Below are 16,930 nucleotides of genomic sequence, written 5' to 3' on the forward strand. Positions count from 1 at the left end.
GAACGGGCGGGCGCGTGTCGCGAGTGGTGCTGGCTGGTGCGGATGCAAAGGAAGCGAGTCCGAGTGGGCTCGAGGCGGACCCTTGGAGTGGCTAGGGGAGGAGAGCCGGCCAGGAGAGCACGTTCGCAGCTCGGAAGGCCGCGCCGGGGAAGCGCGCCACGTCGCCACGCGGCTCAACTCGATCGGACCGGGGCAGGGAACAAGCTCTCGTGCGCTCCGGGAAGAACGAATCGAAGTGCGAGTGGTTGCACACGGACACGGCAAAGAACGACTACAGAAGCCAGCGACGACCTCGACCCGGCCCTCGCCTCGTCACTGCGCCTCGTCCACCTGCATCGCGCTCTCTTCCTCGGCGGCACCGCTGCTCACGGCTGCCGCCACCGCCGCCGCCGCCTTGCGCTTCCTGCGCTCGTCGAGGAAGGCGTCGATCTGCTGCTTGAGCTCGACGGCGTCGACAATGTCCTCCCACTTGAGGGACTGGCGGTTGAACGGGTCGGTCGCGTCCGAGAGGTAGTGCTGCTTGATCGTCGAGCGGTCGACGATCGTCTTGCTCGACGGGAGCAGGACCGGGTCGCGCATGACGTCGTACGTGAGCGGGTCTGTGTGCGCGGGGCGGGGAGGGAGGGCAAGGCAAGGTCAGTCTCAAGGGCGCGCCGACACGAACGACGACGAGGCCGCACGAGAGAGAGAGAGAGGGGACGCACCGAGGAACTCGTCGGGGAGGTCACCGAGCGCCTCGTCCTCCTCCTCGGCCGTCTTGATCGCCTCGACCTTGTCGACGAACGCCGACAGGGCCTGAAGCTCGTCGGGCGTGCGGATCGCCGTCTTGGCCGCGATGCGGCCCGCGCGCTGGAACAGGTCGCGCGAGTAGCTGCGCCCGTCCTTGGCGACGGCCGACTGGAACTCGAGGTGCGGGCCGAGCTCGAGGAAGCACGCGAGGACGTCGGCGAGGAGCTCCTTTGGCCGGAACTTGAGCTTCTCCGGGTCGCGGACCTTGAGGTCCTGGCACCTCGGGCCGGCGAGCACCGACAGGTTCATGTCGAGCATGGCGGCGAGGCGGTCGACAATCTCGGGCGTGAGGAACGGCTCCTTGGTCTCGTGCGTGAAGAGCTTGAGGAGCCGCAGCGACTCGTGGCCGAGGTCGAGGTCCGACTTGACCTGCGACTCGTACTGGCGCAGGAGCTTCTCCTTCTCCTGCCGCTCGGCCGCCGGCAACGCTGCCCACGCCGCCGTGTCGTCCATGGCGCGCTGCGTCTCGCTGATCTTGCCGAGGTGGACGAGCGCGTCGTCGAGGAGGTAGGTCGTGTCGTTCATGAGGAGGTTGACGAACCGCACGTAGCGGTCAAAGTTGACCCTGTGGCGGTGCGAGGGAACGAGTAAGTGAGGGAACGACAGGCACGAGCCGTACGGCCATCGAGAGGAGAGGGAGAGAGGTGGACGCACTGGCTCTCGCGCTTGAGCGACTCGCGGTGCGTCGGGTTGCTCCACACGAGCTTGAAGAGCTGCGTGATGTAGTACCGGATGTTGAACTTGTCGTAGAACTGCGTGTGCGACCCGGTGACCTCGATCTCTGTGGCGCGAGGACGAGGAGGGCGGGCACCGTCAGGGCTTGGTTCGGCTCGGCTCGTACGCCAAGGCAAGAGGCCGCAGAGGGATGAAGAGGAAGAGAGAGAGGAGGACGCACCGATGTAGGCGTGGATGAGGCACGGCATGAGGTTCTTGAGCGCGAGCGAGTGAAAGTTGAGGACGTCGCCGAGGCAGCCTCGAGGGGCCGTGTACGACGGCCGCGTCAGGTAGTACATGATCTGCGGTCGTGCGCGAGATCCACAGTGAGCGAGGCCCGCTCGTGCGGCGCGAACGAAGGAGGGGAAAGAGGGGACGGACCTCGACGAACTGGCCTTTGAGGTACGGGTTCTTCATGTACGGCGTCGAGAGGAAGACGAGCATGAAGCTCATGAGCTCGTCCTGCGAGCTCGTCTCGAGGACCTGCGGCGCGTACCTGCGGGCGAGCCGAACCGTCAGTGACCTGCTGCCGCCGACGACGACGACGGCCACGACGACAACGCGAGGGTCGGGACGCACTTGGACGTGAAGCTGAGGAACTCGGTGATGTCCTCGATGAGGAACTCGGGCAGCATGCGGAAGACCTCGGGCGTCTCGTCGGGAAGCGGCAGGCTGCAACCGCGCGATATCGTTCAAGTCAGTCCTCGTCGCAGAGAGCCACGAGGACGGGACGGAGAGAGGACGGCGCCGACGCACCTGATGCGGGTCTGCGGGTGGCGCTTGAGCGGGTCGACGAGGCGCACAAGCCACGCCATGACGAGGCTGCCAAAGTTGGCGCACTTTGCGAGGTACTCGGGGTCGAGGAGCTGCACCTCGTACGCGAGGAGGTGCGCGCGCCACTGCTCGATCTTCTTCTGCTCGTTGGCGTCGTTGGCGAGGACGGGCGAGAGGGGGAGGTTGGTCAGCTTTGGGCTGAGGAGGGGAAAGAGAGAGAAAAAGAGAGGGACGAGGGCGCACCTTGTACCGGTCGAGGCTCGCCTGGGTCGCAGCCTCTTGCGGCGTCTGTGGTCGTGCGCTCAAGTCGTCAGGTCGTGCTCGAGAGGAACGAGAGCGGGGAAGGACGAGGGACGCACCCCGCGCCACGTCGAGTCGGCCTCCATGTCGGCGAGCTGGCGCACCATGTGCGACACCTGCTGACCGATGCCCTTGTGCTCCTTGATGGCGTGCAGCGGGCCAAGGTGCAGGTACTGGGCGCACAGGAAGAAGATCTCGGAGATGAAGTTGGGCGCGAGCGCTGTGGGGCGGGAAGGGAGGGGGGGACCGAGCGAGGGTCAGGACCACGACGACGACGACGAGGGAGGGAGAGAGAGGGGGCGACGCACGAGCATCGTTGGTCGCCTGCGAGTAGTACGCGTCGCTCTCCTGCTGGTTGGCGTTAATCTTGGTGTCGTCCTTGACGTTGATGCGCGCAGAGTGCTTGTAGTACAGCGGGTCAATCTTGTCGATCTGCGCGCAACGTCCGTCGGTCTCAGTACCTCGGCCCGTCGTTGTCGACCGACAGGCAGGCGGGGCACAGAGAGAGAGAGAGAGAGGGGAGTCGGGCGCACCTTGGAGAACCCAGCATCCATGAACGGCTCGGCGAACCTCAGGAGGACGTAGTGCAGGTTGTGGACAAAGCCCTCGCTCGAGACCGAGCTCGCGTCGACGCGCATCGCGGCGCGCTTGGCGTTGAGCTGCGCGGCGTGGCCGAGAAAGTCGAGGACGGCGGCGCGCGCCGTCGGCGACGAGCGCACGATGTTGTCGAGGATGCGGAAGAGCGTGTTCTGCGGGTGCGAGGGGCGAGGGTGGGGCGCGAGGGGGAGGAGGAGCTTTGTCAGTACGGTGCGCGAGGACAGGAGGGAGGTGGAGGAGGAGGAGGAGGGCGAGGGACGCACCTGGACCCCACGCAGGGTACCGCGCAGGCTCGCGCTCGCGCTGTCGATGTTGCCGCGGCCCATCGTGCTCGGCTCAGGGAAGTACGCGAGCGGGAGGTTGGGCTGCACCGGGTAGTTGCGCGAGCGAGTCAGTGTCAGGCACTCGGGCGCTCGAGGAGGGAGGGAGGGAGGAAGGGGGGGAAAAGGGGGACGCACCGCCCCGTCCGGGAACGCGCTCAGGCGCAACAGCGGTCCGAGCAAGCTGCGGTACTCGAGCATGGGTGCCGCCGCCCCGGGAAGCGTCGCAACGTCCCACCCGTCGACGGTGGGCAAGCACGCCGCGACGGCCTTGACTTCGCTCAGGCTCTGCACGGCGCCGAGGATGTCGCGGTACCCGACCGAGCCGGGCGCGCCGCCGCCGCCACCAATGTCGAGCTTGTGCGCGAGGAGGTGCGCGTTCCATTTGGCGAACAAGGGCGCGAGGATGAGCTCGAGGCCCGACTCGTGGTCGTTGGCGGGCGAGGGCGTGAAGCGCGCGGCGAGGTCGGTGAGGAGCGACGCGGCGTCGCCGGCTTGGAGCTGCGACGCGGGGACGACGGTCGAGGGCGGGATGAGGAGCGGCTCGAGCTCGAGCGCGCCGAGAGGCTTGTCGCTGTTTCCTCGCGCAAGGTGTCAGCCGGTCAGGTCGCTCTCGTCGAGAAGAGAACGGTGCGCCGACGCACGTGATGTGGTCCTGCGGGAACATGGTCGAGTCCTGCATGACGAGGCCCATGTACGACACGAGGAGCGCCTTGACCTGGGCGAGCACCTCGAACCGCTTCTTGGCCTCGTCCGGGTCCGAGTCCTGTCGCGCGTCGAGGTTCGTCAGGAGCGTCCCAGACACCGTCCGACACCACCGACAGAGAGAGAGAGAGGGGGGGCTGGGGCGCACCTTCTTGGCCATGACGCGCACGCGCTCCTGGCGCTCTCGCCTCCAGCACGACCCGAGGTACTCGAACGCGGTCTGGTCGGCGGGGAGCGCGGCAATGACCGTCACCTGCTCCGGGTCGTCCGTCATGTTGCTCGGGGCGAGCGACAGGCGCGCGAGGAGGAGGCGGTCGACGAGGTCGGCATGGAGAGGGTGCGGGCGAGGTGCGGCTGCAGGGTGCGCGAGGGGAGGTTAGCGGGGACGCGAGGCGCGGTCGAGAGAGGGGGAGCGCGGGGACGCACTCGGCTCCTCGTCATCGAGCTCTTGGGCGACGTCCTTGAGGTAGACCGTGGTCCAGTTGGACGCCTGCGCGACCTCGGACTGTGGGCGTCGCGAGGGCGTCGTCAGTGGAGGTTCGCTCGAGAGAGAGGACGAGAGGGGGGAGGCGTGACGCACGCTCAAGGTGACGTTGAGGATGTTGGCGATGGCCTTGTCCTGCCACTGGTCGAACGACTCGGTGAAGCGCTGCGGCTGAGGTGCGGTGGCCGTCCGAGGCTGCTTGGTCGGGGCCGGCGGCTGCGCTGCAGGCTTTGGTGGCTGCGGTCGGGGCTTCAGCGCAGGCTGTGGTGGGGGGTACGACGAGCGGTCAGGATCGCTCTCAGAGGCTGAGGATGACGAGGTGGACCATGACGATGGTGCCCTCACCGATGAAGCTGGCGGGACGGCTGCAGAGGGCTGCGAGCCCTGCGAGGTCGAGGGCTCGGCTTGCTGTTGTTGTTGCTGTTGCTGCTGCTGCTGCTGGAGCTTGGCGATGCGCTTGAGGCGGATCTGCGCGAGGACGAGCGATGGGAGTGGGGAGGCGGTGTCAGCGCGAGAGACGCGGGTAGGGAGGGGGCTGTGAGGTGTGGGGCGCACCTTGTCGGCGTCCGAGAGGGGCGTAGGTTCTTCTGCCATGGTCGTGCGGGACGGCTGTCGGAGAGAGAGCGAGAGTCTGGCGACGCGACCAAGGTGGAGCTCTGAGCCGTCTCTCTCTCTTGCATCACCTCGCTGTGTGCTGCGCTCTTCGTCGACGTGCCTGTGCCGCTATGGCCAGTTCCCGGCACCCGTACCTGTACCCGACCACCCCCTTCTCCACCTTTGAAGACAACGACGACGACCACCACCTCGCCCAACAGCTCCTCCCGACCCACCCGCGCGACACCCCGGCCAGGTGGGCAGACCACCCAAGCTCGACCAGGTCCAGCACCAACGGCGCAGGCGCAGGGTGGCGGCAGTGGCAGGGGCGACAGTCGCGCGGCACGCCCGCCTTCGCACTCGCCGCCCTCGCTCTCGTGCTCGTCCTGTTTGGCGGCGCATCGACCCAGCCCGACGTGCGTGACTACGTCAAAGACCGCGTTGCAATCTATGCCGGCGGCCAAAGCTCTCCAAGAGGTGCGCTGCCGCCCTCGTCTCCCTCCCCCCCACCTCCTCCCGGAACGCCCGCTCACCCGTCCGTCCCTCGCTCCTCTCGCCCCCCGCAGCCAACGCGACCATCGTCATCCTCGTCAACCCGTTCAGCAACATGTACCACGCGCTCCTCCCGACGCTCGAAAACATCGAGCTCAGTTCAACCGCCGCCTCGGGTACCCCGATCCAGCTCCTCACGACGGCCAGCTCCCGTCCGAGGGCATCATGAACCGCACAGCTACATCAGCGACGGCAAGGCGACCTGGTGTGCGTCCACTGACCCCCCTCTCTCTCCTCCCGTGATCCGTCGTCGTCGTCGTGCGTGACCTGATCTTTCCCTCCCTCCCCTCGCTGCAGCCGTCGTCACGCCCGAACAAGGCTGGGGCCCGCCCGAGTGGCTCCCGCAAGCCGACATCGACGAAGGCCTGCGCAAAATCCCGTTTCCTCTCGGGTACCGGTGCGTCCACCCTCCCTTCCTCCCTCGCACCCCTCCCTCGGGCACGCACTGACCTCGCCCACTCGCGGCCGCGCAGAAACATGTGTCGCTTCTTCTCCATGTTCCACCACAAGCATCCTGCGCTCGAGGGCTACGACTGGATCTTTCGCCTCGACGAGGGCATCACGTTCCACTGCGAGCTGGTGCGTGCCCTCTCTCCCCTTGTCACCTCGTTCTCAGCACGAGACGCTGAATCGCTCTCGCACCGCGCAGCACGAGGACCCCTTCCAGACGGTGCGCACGAGCCGTCTTCTCCTTCTTGGTCTTGTCGAGAGGCTGACTGACGGGCCTACCTCGCGCGCAGCTCATCGCCAACAACAAGACGTACGGTCCGTCCCGCCTCTCTCTCTCTCTCTTTCCTTCCCCCTCGCCGCCCTCTCACTGACCGCCACAACCCGCTCCCAGGCTTCACCAACGTCGACCAAGAAGCCCAGTTCGTCATCCCGACCCTGTGGCAGACGGCGACGGCCTTTATGCGCCAGGCGCCGAGCCACTACTTCCCCGCCGGCCGGGACGAGTCGTTCGTGAGCGACGATGGCGGAAAGACGTACAACCACCGGGTGCGTCGCGCTCTCTCTCTCTTCTATCGCGTCGTGAGGGCGAGCAGGGGATTGGCGACGGCGGCGGCCCAAGAGATCCTCACTGACCCTCGCTCCCTCCCTCCCTCCTCCCGCCAACCCGTGTCCTCGACTCTCGGTTTGACAGGTATACTACAACAAGTGAGCGTTTAGTCCCTCCCACTCTCGAGCGGACCCGTCCGAGCGTCGCACTGACCGCCTGTCTCCCTTCCGTCGCGCAGCTTCGAGATCGTCCATCGCTCGGTGCGCCGGGCCGCTCCCTCTCTCCTCCTCCTGTGGGCCTCACTGACGCGGGAGTGGTGCACCCGCACGCAGTTCCTCGAGAGCGAGCCGTACCAGGCGTTCGTCAACTACCTCGACCGCGCCGGCGGGTTCTACAAAGAGCGCTGGGGTCCGTCCTGTCTCTCTCTCTCTCGCCCACCTCCTCTTGCCCCGCCCCGCCCTGCCGGCCCTCGACTGACCCTCGACCCTCGACTTAAACCGCACCCCGCAGGCGACGCCCCGATCCGCACCATCGCCGCGTCCTACTTGCTCGACGCGGCCCAGATCCACTCGTTTGCCAACGTGACTGGGTACCGGCACGACTTGCCGCCGTTCGAGTGCCCCGACTTGCCGTGCGTCGCGCGCCTCTCTCTCTCTCGGGCGACGAGGAAGAACGAGCGCGACACGGACTGACACCTGAGCGCGCGCAGGTGGTGCACGTGCAACCCGGAGCTGAGCCGCATGAACGCGCACGGGCAGTGGTGAGAGAGCTTGTTGGACGTCGTATGTAGACCGGTGCTGTATGTACTGCAGCGCAGTTCCCGAGGGCCTTTCTCGCGGGCGCCGTTCGACAGAGAGCGAGAGCTGCGGAGGCGGAACGTGCGGGGTCTTCTCTTCTGCCGCGCGTCGTCGGCTTGACAGCGTCGGCGATTCACTCGTCGCCTCCTTGTCCCTCGAGAGACTCACATAGCTCGTCGTGTGTAGCTGCAGCTCGGGCCTGCGAGAGAAAGCTGCGACAACGAGCGGGCGTCCGGTGAGCACCCAGACGGAGCGTGCCTGCGACGTCGACGCGGCCGCCGCTCGCCTCTTCCTCTGCTTCGTCCTCCTCACTTCGAGCCACTCTGCTGCAGTCGCCTCGCGCTCTCTACGTGACCGTGGGCTTCTCAGCAACTTGCTGCTGGGCCCGCGGCTCCCGGCTGCGCTTCCGCTCGATCCCCTCGACCCCGCATAGCGAACGTTCGCGCCGCGCTCCGAATGGGCCGGACGAAGACGCGCTCGATGCTGCGCTCGCAGCGCGCGTTCGGCGTAACGTGCTCTGCTTGCTCCCCAAGGTCCAGCTCTCGCCTCTGAGCTGCCGCGCGACAAGCACTCGCACCACGCTCTCGGTGTCCACCGCACGGCTCGATGCCCTCTCCGACCCAGTGGCTCGAGCGCCTCGTTCGCCGAGGTGAGTTCCCATCTCGTTCCCACGCGCCGAGCCACCTCGCACAGCGCATCGAGCGACGAGGACGACCCTGCTCACGACCGATCCACGCCGTGCAGGCTCACCCGACTACGCGCCGTTGCGCTCCGAGCGGTTCACGTCCGTCGCGAGCGAGGCGTCGTCGACGATCGACTTTGGCGACGGCGACAGTCCGGCGCTCGACACGTCCAAGGAGCGCCTCACGCTCGCCGACCTCGACCATGACGACGAGGACGAGGCGCCGCAGCGCACGTCGCGCAAGCGGCGAGGCCGGCTCGCGCTCGCAGCCGCCGTCGTTGGCGCCGCCGTCGCCCTGTCGCTCCTCGGCGCCTCGTCCCTCGTCCTCCTGCGTGCCCCTGCAGCACCTGCCCTCGACCCATCCTGGGCGCCGCCCTGTCCCGCCCGCGCCTTCTCCACTGGCCGGTGGGTCGAGCGCGACCCGGCGCCGTCGCCCAACGCGAGCATCTGGGCCTCGACGGGCTTCACCGGGTGCGCCCAGGGCTGGTTCCGCAACGACTGGCACCTCGGGCTCGTGCCGCCGAGCGGCGAGAACCCGGCCGGCGAGGGCGGCGTGTGGCCCATGAGCGGGTACCGGCGGCGAGCGGGCGTGTGGGAGTGGCGGCCCGAGGACGAGGTGTGCGACGTGTTGGACGACGATGCGGCAGCAGAAGGTGGAGAAGGCGCGCGGGTGCAGGGCGTCGACGTCGTGCGGCTCTTGCAGGACCTCGTCGACCACGGCGCGTGGCTCATCGTCGGCGGTGCGTCCTCCTCTCTTCCTCTCCCTCGTCAACTCGACGAGTCTCATGACCTTGCCTCTACGTACACAGACTCGCTGTCGGAGCAGCAGTTCTTCTCGCTCGGGTGCCTCCTGTTCCCGCACGTGCACGCGCTGTGGCCGATGCCGCCCATGAGCGAGTGGCAGCAGATCAAGGAGGAGCACCTGTTCCTCGACCCGGCGAGCCCTCTCGTCGCAAGCGGTCGCCTCACCGTGCCCGAGGGCTTCGACTTTGCCGGCTCGCCAGTCGTCTCGCACGTCCGGTACGTCCCTGCCTCGCCGACTCTCGGACCTCTTTGCCCGACTTTCGCTGACGCTTTGCCGCCTGCACGCAGCACCGACCACGGCCTCGCCCCCTCGGAGCTCGTCGACATCTACGCGACGTTCCACGAGCAGTCGCCTCCCGCCCTCGCGGCGCAGTACCCGGCGCTCGCGTCCCTCCCTCCCCACCCGAACCCGCGCTCGATCCTCACCGCCGTCGAGACCTTCTCGCCCTCGATCGACTACTACCTCGACCTGTTCCTCCGCCCTTCCTCGCCGCGCAACATCTCGACCGGCATCTCGCCGTCGTACTCGCCCTCGACGACGCCGCCCGACGCGCTCGCCGTCGAGCGCGACGCGACCCGCTCGGCGCACTACCGCGCCCTCGTGTTCTCGACCGGCGCCCACTTCAGCTCGCGGCACTTTACCCTGCCCGACGGGCCCATCACGTACGCCGTCCCGGCGGCGGATGCCGTCGTCGGCGAGGTGGGCAACGTCGTCGAGCCCGGGTCGAGCGCGCCGGCTTCGGCGTCCACCGGCGTCGGCAACGCGCAGGTCGAGTTCTTTGAGCTCGTCGTCGACGCGTGGGCTGCGCGAGTCAGCGCCGCTCTCGACGAGGCGACGCCCGAGGAGCGCGAGGGCAAGGTCGTTCTCGTGCGGCCGAGCAGCGGCGGGCACAACGACTGCCACTCGGCGAAGCGGCCCGTCCAGGACGGCGAGGAGGTCCAGAGCAGCTGGTACAGCTGGGCCGACATGGCGGTCATGAACGCCAAAGCCGAGGTGCGTCGTCTCTCCTCCCCCGAGCCCGCTCGAGCCCGAGACTCACGTTGCCTCTCTCTCCTGCAGACGCTCATCGACCATCTCGCCAACCCGCAAATCGCCTTTCTCGACCTCGCCCGACCTGCCAGCCTTCGACCCGACGCTGTGAGTCCTGCCCGTCCGCCTCGCCTGCTCGTCCAGAACTGACCTTCCCAACTCGCGCTCGCGCCCGCAGCACACGAACGACGACTGCCTGCACCTCTCGACTGGAACGGGCGTCATCGAGGGCTGGACGAGGTACATCTCGTACTACCTGCGTGAGCGCAGGGCGGTCGCCGGGCGCGCACGAGGCGGGACCTCGATTTGGGCGAGTCGCCTGAGTGACCTCGTCCCTCGGTAGTTGCGCATCCGGCTCGTCTTGTTGTCATTCTTATCCGTCCTCGCCGCGTTCGTCTTGCGTCGTGCACTCTGCGAGAGAGAGAGAGGCCGTCGACAGAGCGTTCGAGAGCGCGATGTCAACGATCGTCGTCGGTCCGCTTCCGCGGCGGAGCCTCGGACGCACGTCTGTTGCCGGCCGCCCTTGCTTACACTCTCGCTTTCCTCAACGCTGCCGACCCTGCCCTGCTGCTCTCTCTCTCTCGCTCCCACAGCTCGTCGACGATGTTCACGCCACTGCCCTCCTTCATCGGCGGCCTGTTGCTGTCGTTCTCGACGTCGACGCTGCTCGTGACACAGGGGCGCACCCTCGGCTGCAGCGGCGTCGCCCACGGCACCGTCGACGCGCTCGTCGGCTCACTCGCGCCCGGCGGCAAGGACCAGTCGTCGGATGGCGACCGCAAGGCCAAAGCGCAGGCGGCGTCGTCGAGCGGGTGGAAGTTGGCCGTGACGGGAGGGCTCGTCGCCGGTGGTGCGCTCCTGCGCCTCGTGCGGCCGCAGCTCGAACGCGTCGTCGGTGCGGCGGTCTTTGACGCGCCGCTGAGCGCAACGCAGGCGGGCACGGCGCGCGTCGTCCTCGCCGGGCTGCTCGTGGGCGGCGGTACCAAGGTGCGCTTCGACCCTCTCGCTCTCCCTCATCTCTCCTCGTGACGAGCTGACCTTCCTCGCGCGCCGCCACACAGCTCGCGAACGGCTGCACGAGCGGGCACATGCTCCTCGGCCTCGCGCGCCTCTCGAAGCGCTCCCTCGCCGCCGTCGTGACCTTCTTCGCCACCGCCCTCGTCACCTCGCGCCTCGCGCCCTTCTCCCCCAGCACCTCCTCGACGTTCCTCGCACCTCCCTCGACGTCCCTCCCTCTCTCGACCGGCGCCGCCCTCGCCCTCCTCGCGCTCGCGCCCCTCCTCTCCCTCCCACCCCTCTTGACCTCGCGCTCGCGCCCCGACTCGTACTACGCCCGCCTGCACGCCTTCCTCCTCGGCATGACGTTCTCGATCGGGCTCGCGCTCGCGGGCATGACGCGCCCGTCCAAGGTCCTCGCCTTCTTCCACGTCCCGCTCCCGTTCGTCCCCTCGCCGTCGCATGGCGCAGCCTGGGACCCGTCGCTCGCGATGGTCGCACTCGGCGGCCTCGTGCCCAACGTTGCCGTGTGGCAGGCCGTCCGAGGGTGGAAGAGCCCGCTCAGGGCCGAGCGGTGGAGCGTGCCGAGGGGAGGGGACGTCGACGCCAGGCTCGTGCTCGGCTCGGCGGCGTTTGGCGTCGGGTGGGGGCTTCTCGGGTGCGTCTCCTCTCTCTCTCTGCTCTTTTGATGGAGCAGACACTGAATCTCGACGAGCGCGCACAGGATCTGCCCCGGCCCGCTCCTCGCCGTCCTCGGAGGCGGGTCCGGCTCAGCCATGACGGTGTTCGCGGCGGCTTTCGCAGCGAGCGGGCTCGCAGTCGGTCGGCTCTCGGCGTAGAACACTGTGAGATTGAGAAATAGAATTGAAGAACGTCCGCTGCGACGTGGAGAACCCGCTCCCCTCTTCGACCCGCTCACCGCCCGACGACCGACTTGATCTGCGCCCAGTACACGGCGAGGTCCTCGGGCTTCGTCTTGAAGACGAACAGACCCGCCAATGCCACGGTATAGCCCCCGAGCTGCGGTGCGAGAGAGAGAGAGAGAGAGAGAGAAAGAGGTCAAAGTCCGTGCTGAGACGTGCGAGAGCGAGAGGAAGGAGCAGGGACGCACCTGAATCATGGTGACAGGAGTGCCGAACAGGACGACCGAGCCCGTGACGAGGAGAATGTCCTTGAGAACGCCTGCGAGTCCGGGAAAAGCTCAAGTCAGTCGCCGCTCGGGAAGGCTCGCGAGAGACAAAGAGGGAGAGAGGGCGGGAGAGAGAGCGGGGGAGAGTGGGAGACAGGGGCAGAAGAAGTGAAGGAGAGAGGGGGAGGGAAAGAGAGAGGGAGAGGGAGAGAAAGGGGGGGAGAGGGGGGGAGGGAGAGAGGGAAAGAGAGAGAGGGAGACGCACCCGAGAGGGTGAGCACGAGCGAGCTCGCGCACCCGATGAGGAACACGACGCTGACGTTGAGGAGGAGGGCGACGTTGCAGTTGACAAAGAGCGTGATGGGCCCGACCTTGTCGAGGACCTGCTCGATGGGCGCCCAGCCCTCGAACGGCAGGACGAGGAGGCCGTTGAAGACGGCGCAGACCTGCGGGCGCGAGCATGCTCAGTGCGTGAGATCACGAGGTGGAGGACGACGAGAGGGAGGGAGAGAGAGAGAAAGAGGGACGGACCGGGGCGTAGTAGTACAGCGACACGAGCGGGTCCATGCGCAAGCCCTGGAGCAACTTCTGGATCGCGACGAGGCGGGTCGCCTCGAACAGGATCCCGAAGCACTGGAACACGAACCCGCTAAAGACGAACCGGAGCTCGCCGTACGACGCGAGGGCGACGCCGGCCGAGATGCCGATGACGGTCACGGCCTTGCGCTTGTCCCACGTGTCGAGGCCCATCATGACCGACATGCCCAAGACGGCGACCGAGGTGAAGGCCTTGAGCCTGTTGCGGGGTGGTGCCAGAGTCAGTCTCGGTGGTGCCGCTCGAGAGAAGGACGGCCCGTACGCCGCTTGGTCGAGAGGGAGGGGACAGGGTTGGACGCACATCTGGATGAACGAGACCGAGAGCGTGAGGTACGCGAGGTTGGAGAAGATGAGCGACGCCGAGAAGAGGGCGCCGATGGGGACGATCTGTCGGCGCGAGAAGGAGGCAGGAGCTGTCAGCTCTCGTCCGCCTCGTCCGCGACCTGGACACGAGAAAGTGTGAGAGAGGGACGCACGTTCTTGTACCAGCGGTCCCACGACATCTGGACGTTGTCGAGGCCGTCGATGAGGTGCGTGAACCGGCGCATGAGGCGCGTCGCGAGGGTCGCGTACACGAGGTGGGTCGTCTGCGCGAGGGTCGCACGAGTCAGCGCCGCCCGTCGACGCATGTCTCTCTCTCGGGAGAAAGAAGGGTGCGGGACGCACGGTGAGGAAGATCGGGTACCGGAAGTTGAGGTCGCCCTCCTTGTTGCCGCTGCGGGTGCGCGAACGGCGAGGTCAGGTCTCGCTCGGCGAGAGGAGGGGCGAGGAGGAGACGCACAGGATCCAGGCGTTCATGAGGATGACGCTCGACGAGAGGGCGATCCAGATGGCGATGATGGGCGCCGGGTGCATCTTCTTGGGGACCTGCGGGAGCGAAAGGTCAGTGCGGCCGTTCCTGAGGCGGTTGCCAGGATGCAGGGGCTCGTCATGACGGGACAGCTCTGGTCGTCGTACTGCACGTGCGCACGACGGCGCCTGCGAGAGCTCGAGGCATCACCGCCGCGTGCTGCGAGTGCGCGCGCGCTCGACAGGCGTTGGCGCCCTGCTCGACGCGTCTGCGCGCGCCGTGGTGCACCAAGCGACTCGAGACACGCTCGCTGCGAGCCCTGCTGGCCCTGCCCTGCCCAAGAGCGCCCACCGCCGAGTGCCGCACGTGTGCCGCGACGAGGACGAGGAGAGGGAGGGGGAGGGGGACAAAGAGAGGGCGGGACGCACCGCCGAGGTTGCCGACGCCGGTCGAGGGAGCGACTCTTCATCCTCGAGCTGCTCGAGGTCGGCCTTGAAGTGGTGGTCGGGCTGGCGGGTCGAGTCGCGTCCGGCCGAGTGGTCCTCCTCGGCGAGGAGGGCGTCGGCCTCCTGGAGGGCGAGGGCGTCGCGGTCCTCGAGCGTGACCTTGTGGCTCATGGCTGGTAGGGCGGGCTAGCGGGAGCGGTGAGAGGGGCGAGCGAGAGAAGGTTGCGTCGGGTGTCCGCCCTCCTCCTCCTCGCTCCAACACAGCTCGAGGGCACGCCTGCTGTGCATCTTCTGGGCTGCTCGAGCGTCGCTACGACCGCGCTGCGCGCCATCCACCCCTCGCCTGGCCGTCCCTGCCACGGGCGACCACCTCGCCCACACCAGCCGCTCGAGCGACGAGGCGAGCTCGCCGAGGTGCGACGACCGCCATTCGACCTTGTGCCAGTCGAGCGCGGCCAGCCCTGCTGCTGGGCGGCCTCGTCACCGCCTCGCGTGGGACCGTCTCTTCTCGCCTCGCGCTTACCCTGCTGGTGCTGTACCACCGCGCGCCTGCGCCAGCACACCCTTTGTGTGCGCCTTTGCTCCACGCAGAGCTGGCAACCTTGGCGCCGCTCGAGGACGACGGCCCCACCCCCTGGGCTGTCTCGAGCCCGTCGCTCCCTTTGTCTTCGCCGACCTCGCTTCTCTTTCCGGTCGCCGCGCTTCTTCACGCTCGTCTCGCGGCAGCTGCTTCCCCTTGTTCGTCTCGCATTGTTCTGCCAAGGCGGGGGGCTTCTCGCCGTCAGTCGCACAGTGGGACCGCCGCCTCGAGCGCTCAAAAAGCGAAGCGACGCCATGGCCTCCTCTCTTTCTTCCTCACTCGCCCTCCCACCGCGCCCGCGCCTCCACCATGCACTTCCTCCCGACGCTCTCGGCCCTCGTCCTCGTCCTCGCCCTCGCCCTCGCCCAAGCGGCCCCCGCACCTCTCCCGACGCTTGCCCCCGCCCCTGCTGCACCCGACCGCCTCGACGACCGCACCGCGAGCCGCCTCTCGGCCCTCGCCGGCGCCTTTGAGCGCCAGAGCGCCGGCTTGAGCGCCTTTGTCGCCGACGCCTCGTCGTCGCGCGCCTCGGTCCTCTCGGTCGCGAGCGCCGCCGCCGCCGCTGCGAGCCACTCGAGCGTATCCGCCCTGCGCAACTCGATCGTGTCGGCCAACCGCGCAAAGCAGTCGGCCTACGTCGCCTCGTCGCGCGCGTCGGTCGCGTCGGTCGCAGCGGCAGCGGCGAGCCGCTCGAGCGTGTCGAGCGTGCGCAACGCGGTCGTGTCGAGCAACCGCGCGAGGCAGTCGGCGTACGTCAGCTCGTCGAGGGCTGCGGCTGCCGCAGCAGCGACGAGGACGAGCGGCTTCGCGACCGTCACGGCGACGAAAGCGCCGACGACGGCAGCGCCCTGAGCGCGCGCTCTCGGACCTCGAGGTGAGCCTCTCTCTCTCTCTCAAGCGCTTTCTCTCTCTCGGACCCTCTTTCTGACGCGCTCTCTCTCGCAGTGTCTCGACCCAACGTCTTGAGCGAGGTGCGGGACGGACGAGGGCTGGAGAATCGCCTTGTCAATGTCAACCTCGTCGACACTCTCGCACCCTCCCTACTCGCTGTGCTTCTTAATGAGGGCCTGCGAGCGCGTGAGCGATAGCGTCAGTCCCTTCTGCTCGACGGGACCCGCCCGAGGCGCGCCGGCTTGCGACTCGAGCGGGAGAACGAGAGAGAGAGCGAGAGCGGGCTCACCTCGAGGCCGGCCGGGTTGGCGCCCGTCACCTCGCCGAGCTTGTCGCCCGCGCGGAACACCATAAAGGTCGGCATGGCGCGCACGCCGCACTCCTGGGCGATTTGCTGCGGCGCGACGAGAGAGAGAGAGAGAGAGAGAGAGAGAGAGAGAGAGAGAGAGAGAGAGAGACAGAGAGGGTCAGAGGGAGGGAGAGGAGAGGTGAGCGAGAAAGGGGCGCACCTCCTGTGCGTCGACGTCGACCTTGTAGAAGTCGATCGCGCCCGACGACTGCTCGGCGAGGCGCTCAAAGACGGGAGAGATGGCGCGGCTGCAGTCAGGGAGGCGGACCAACGTCAGGGAGGAGGTCGTGGCGCTTGAGAGGGCGAGGGCTCGACGCACCAGGGCCCGCACCTGTCGCGCGCGTGCAAGATGTCAGCTCGTGACACTCGGCGAGAGCGAGAGTGTGCGAAAGAGGGGACGCACCAGGTCGCCCAGAAGTCGATGATGATGGTGCGGTCGCCCTCGAGGAGCTGCTGGAACTCGGCGAACGACTCGATCGGCTTGACGGGCATGGTCGCGGCGCGTGTGGTTCGAGCTGGGTCGGGCGTGTGCAAGGGCGGGGCGGGAAGGCGGGCGCTGTGGCTAGCTCGAGGTGGAGTGGGGAAGGTCGGCGGGTAGGGGAGCGCATGAGGCGAGGTGGGAGTGCTGTAGCGGGCGGGCGAGAAACTGGTGAGCGACGCAGACGTGGAGAAGTAGAGTCTGGCGAGGTGCCGCACGAGCTGTGTGCTGAGGCCGTGGAGAGAGGGCAGCCAAGGTCGGTCGGCGTGGAGGGCGTCGAAGGGCGCGAGGTCAAACCGGGGCGCTCAGGCCTAACGTGCGGCCGTTCGAGCTACACAGAGCACTTGTCGTACACGCCCTGTCGACTCTCGAGGCGCGAAACTCGCGCCGGCGACCACCGCAAGAGCCCGACCGTCTCGCAACTCGCGCTCAGGCCGACGAAGCGAAGCGGTTGCGAAAAGGGAAGAGAGAGGCGGTATCGTTACACGCAGGTGCGATGCAGGAGAGAGATACAGTCACATCTGGATCTAGGTCA

At 67.7% G+C, this 16,930-nt stretch overlaps 6 protein-coding genes across 6 annotated transcripts; 3 read left to right on the plus strand and 3 right to left on the minus strand.

Moving 5' to 3' along the window:
* Positions 1-312: 312 nt before the first annotated feature.
* Positions 313-4,542, minus strand: RHOBADRAFT_38508 (uncharacterized protein; the record flags this gene model as incomplete). The annotated part of the gene is made up of 15 exons (XM_018413531.1): positions 4,348-4,542; positions 4,139-4,260; positions 3,633-4,068; positions 3,438-3,539; positions 3,111-3,326; positions 2,886-3,009; positions 2,637-2,797; positions 2,521-2,565; positions 2,260-2,417; positions 2,083-2,175; positions 1,885-1,999; positions 1,685-1,805; positions 1,444-1,570; positions 705-1,354; positions 313-599 (listed from the first exon to the last, which is right to left on the minus strand). Exons 1-15 carry the CDS (start codon positions 4,471-4,473, stop codon positions 313-315), a joined length of 2,883 nt encoding a protein of 960 aa, XP_018269382.1. The 5' UTR covers positions 4,474-4,542.
* An 866-nt stretch (positions 4,543-5,408) lies between these two features.
* RHOBADRAFT_45908 (glycosyltransferase family 15 protein) lies at positions 5,409-7,590 on the plus strand (the record flags this gene model as incomplete). Its single annotated transcript, XM_018414685.1, has 12 exons — positions 5,409-5,754; positions 5,844-5,981; positions 6,127-6,226; positions 6,303-6,408; positions 6,479-6,499; positions 6,570-6,594; positions 6,671-6,825; positions 6,971-6,984; positions 7,065-7,086; positions 7,159-7,234; positions 7,337-7,457; positions 7,536-7,590. 12 exons carry the CDS (start codon positions 5,409-5,411, stop codon positions 7,588-7,590), a joined length of 1,179 nt encoding a protein of 392 aa, XP_018269383.1.
* A 639-nt stretch (positions 7,591-8,229) lies between these two features.
* RHOBADRAFT_55095 (uncharacterized protein) lies at positions 8,230-11,974 on the plus strand (the record flags this gene model as incomplete). Its single annotated transcript, XM_018417663.1, has 9 exons — positions 8,230-8,272; positions 8,368-9,045; positions 9,115-9,325; positions 9,398-10,103; positions 10,170-10,247; positions 10,318-10,478; positions 10,733-11,126; positions 11,201-11,793; positions 11,860-11,974. The coding sequence occupies 9 exons, from the start codon at positions 8,230-8,232 to the stop codon at positions 11,972-11,974; spliced, it is 2,979 nt and encodes a 992-aa protein (XP_018269384.1).
* A 2-nt stretch (positions 11,975-11,976) lies between these two features.
* RHOBADRAFT_29065 (uncharacterized protein) lies at positions 11,977-14,236 on the minus strand. The gene is made up of 9 exons (XM_018412849.1): positions 14,080-14,236; positions 13,643-13,728; positions 13,528-13,576; positions 13,338-13,448; positions 13,163-13,248; positions 12,796-13,060; positions 12,530-12,710; positions 12,247-12,317; positions 11,977-12,155 (listed from the first exon to the last, which is right to left on the minus strand). Exons 2-9 carry the CDS (start codon positions 13,714-13,716, stop codon positions 12,051-12,053), a joined length of 942 nt encoding a protein of 313 aa, XP_018269385.1. The 5' UTR covers positions 13,717-13,728; positions 14,080-14,236; the 3' UTR covers positions 11,977-12,050.
* Positions 14,237-14,986: 750 nt separating this feature from the next.
* RHOBADRAFT_45911 (uncharacterized protein) lies at positions 14,987-15,529 on the plus strand (the record flags this gene model as incomplete). Its single annotated transcript, XM_018414686.1, has 1 exon — positions 14,987-15,529. The coding sequence occupies one exon, from the start codon at positions 14,987-14,989 to the stop codon at positions 15,527-15,529; it is 543 nt and encodes a 180-aa protein (XP_018269386.1).
* Positions 15,530-15,658: 129 nt separating this feature from the next.
* Positions 15,659-16,430, minus strand: RHOBADRAFT_66789 (uncharacterized protein). Its single transcript, XM_018419080.1, has 5 exons — positions 16,321-16,430; positions 16,237-16,248; positions 16,078-16,165; positions 15,858-15,962; positions 15,659-15,744 (listed from the first exon to the last, which is right to left on the minus strand). Exons 1-5 carry the CDS (start codon positions 16,407-16,409, stop codon positions 15,718-15,720), a joined length of 321 nt encoding a protein of 106 aa, XP_018269387.1. The 5' UTR covers positions 16,410-16,430; the 3' UTR covers positions 15,659-15,717.
* Between the last annotated feature and the right edge of the window lie 500 nt (positions 16,431-16,930).

The sequence above is a fragment of the Rhodotorula graminis genome (assembly GCF_001329695.1).
Source record: "Rhodotorula graminis WP1 unplaced genomic scaffold RHOBAscaffold_11, whole genome shotgun sequence".
Classification (NCBI taxonomy): domain Eukaryota; kingdom Fungi; phylum Basidiomycota; class Microbotryomycetes; order Sporidiobolales; family Sporidiobolaceae; genus Rhodotorula; species Rhodotorula graminis.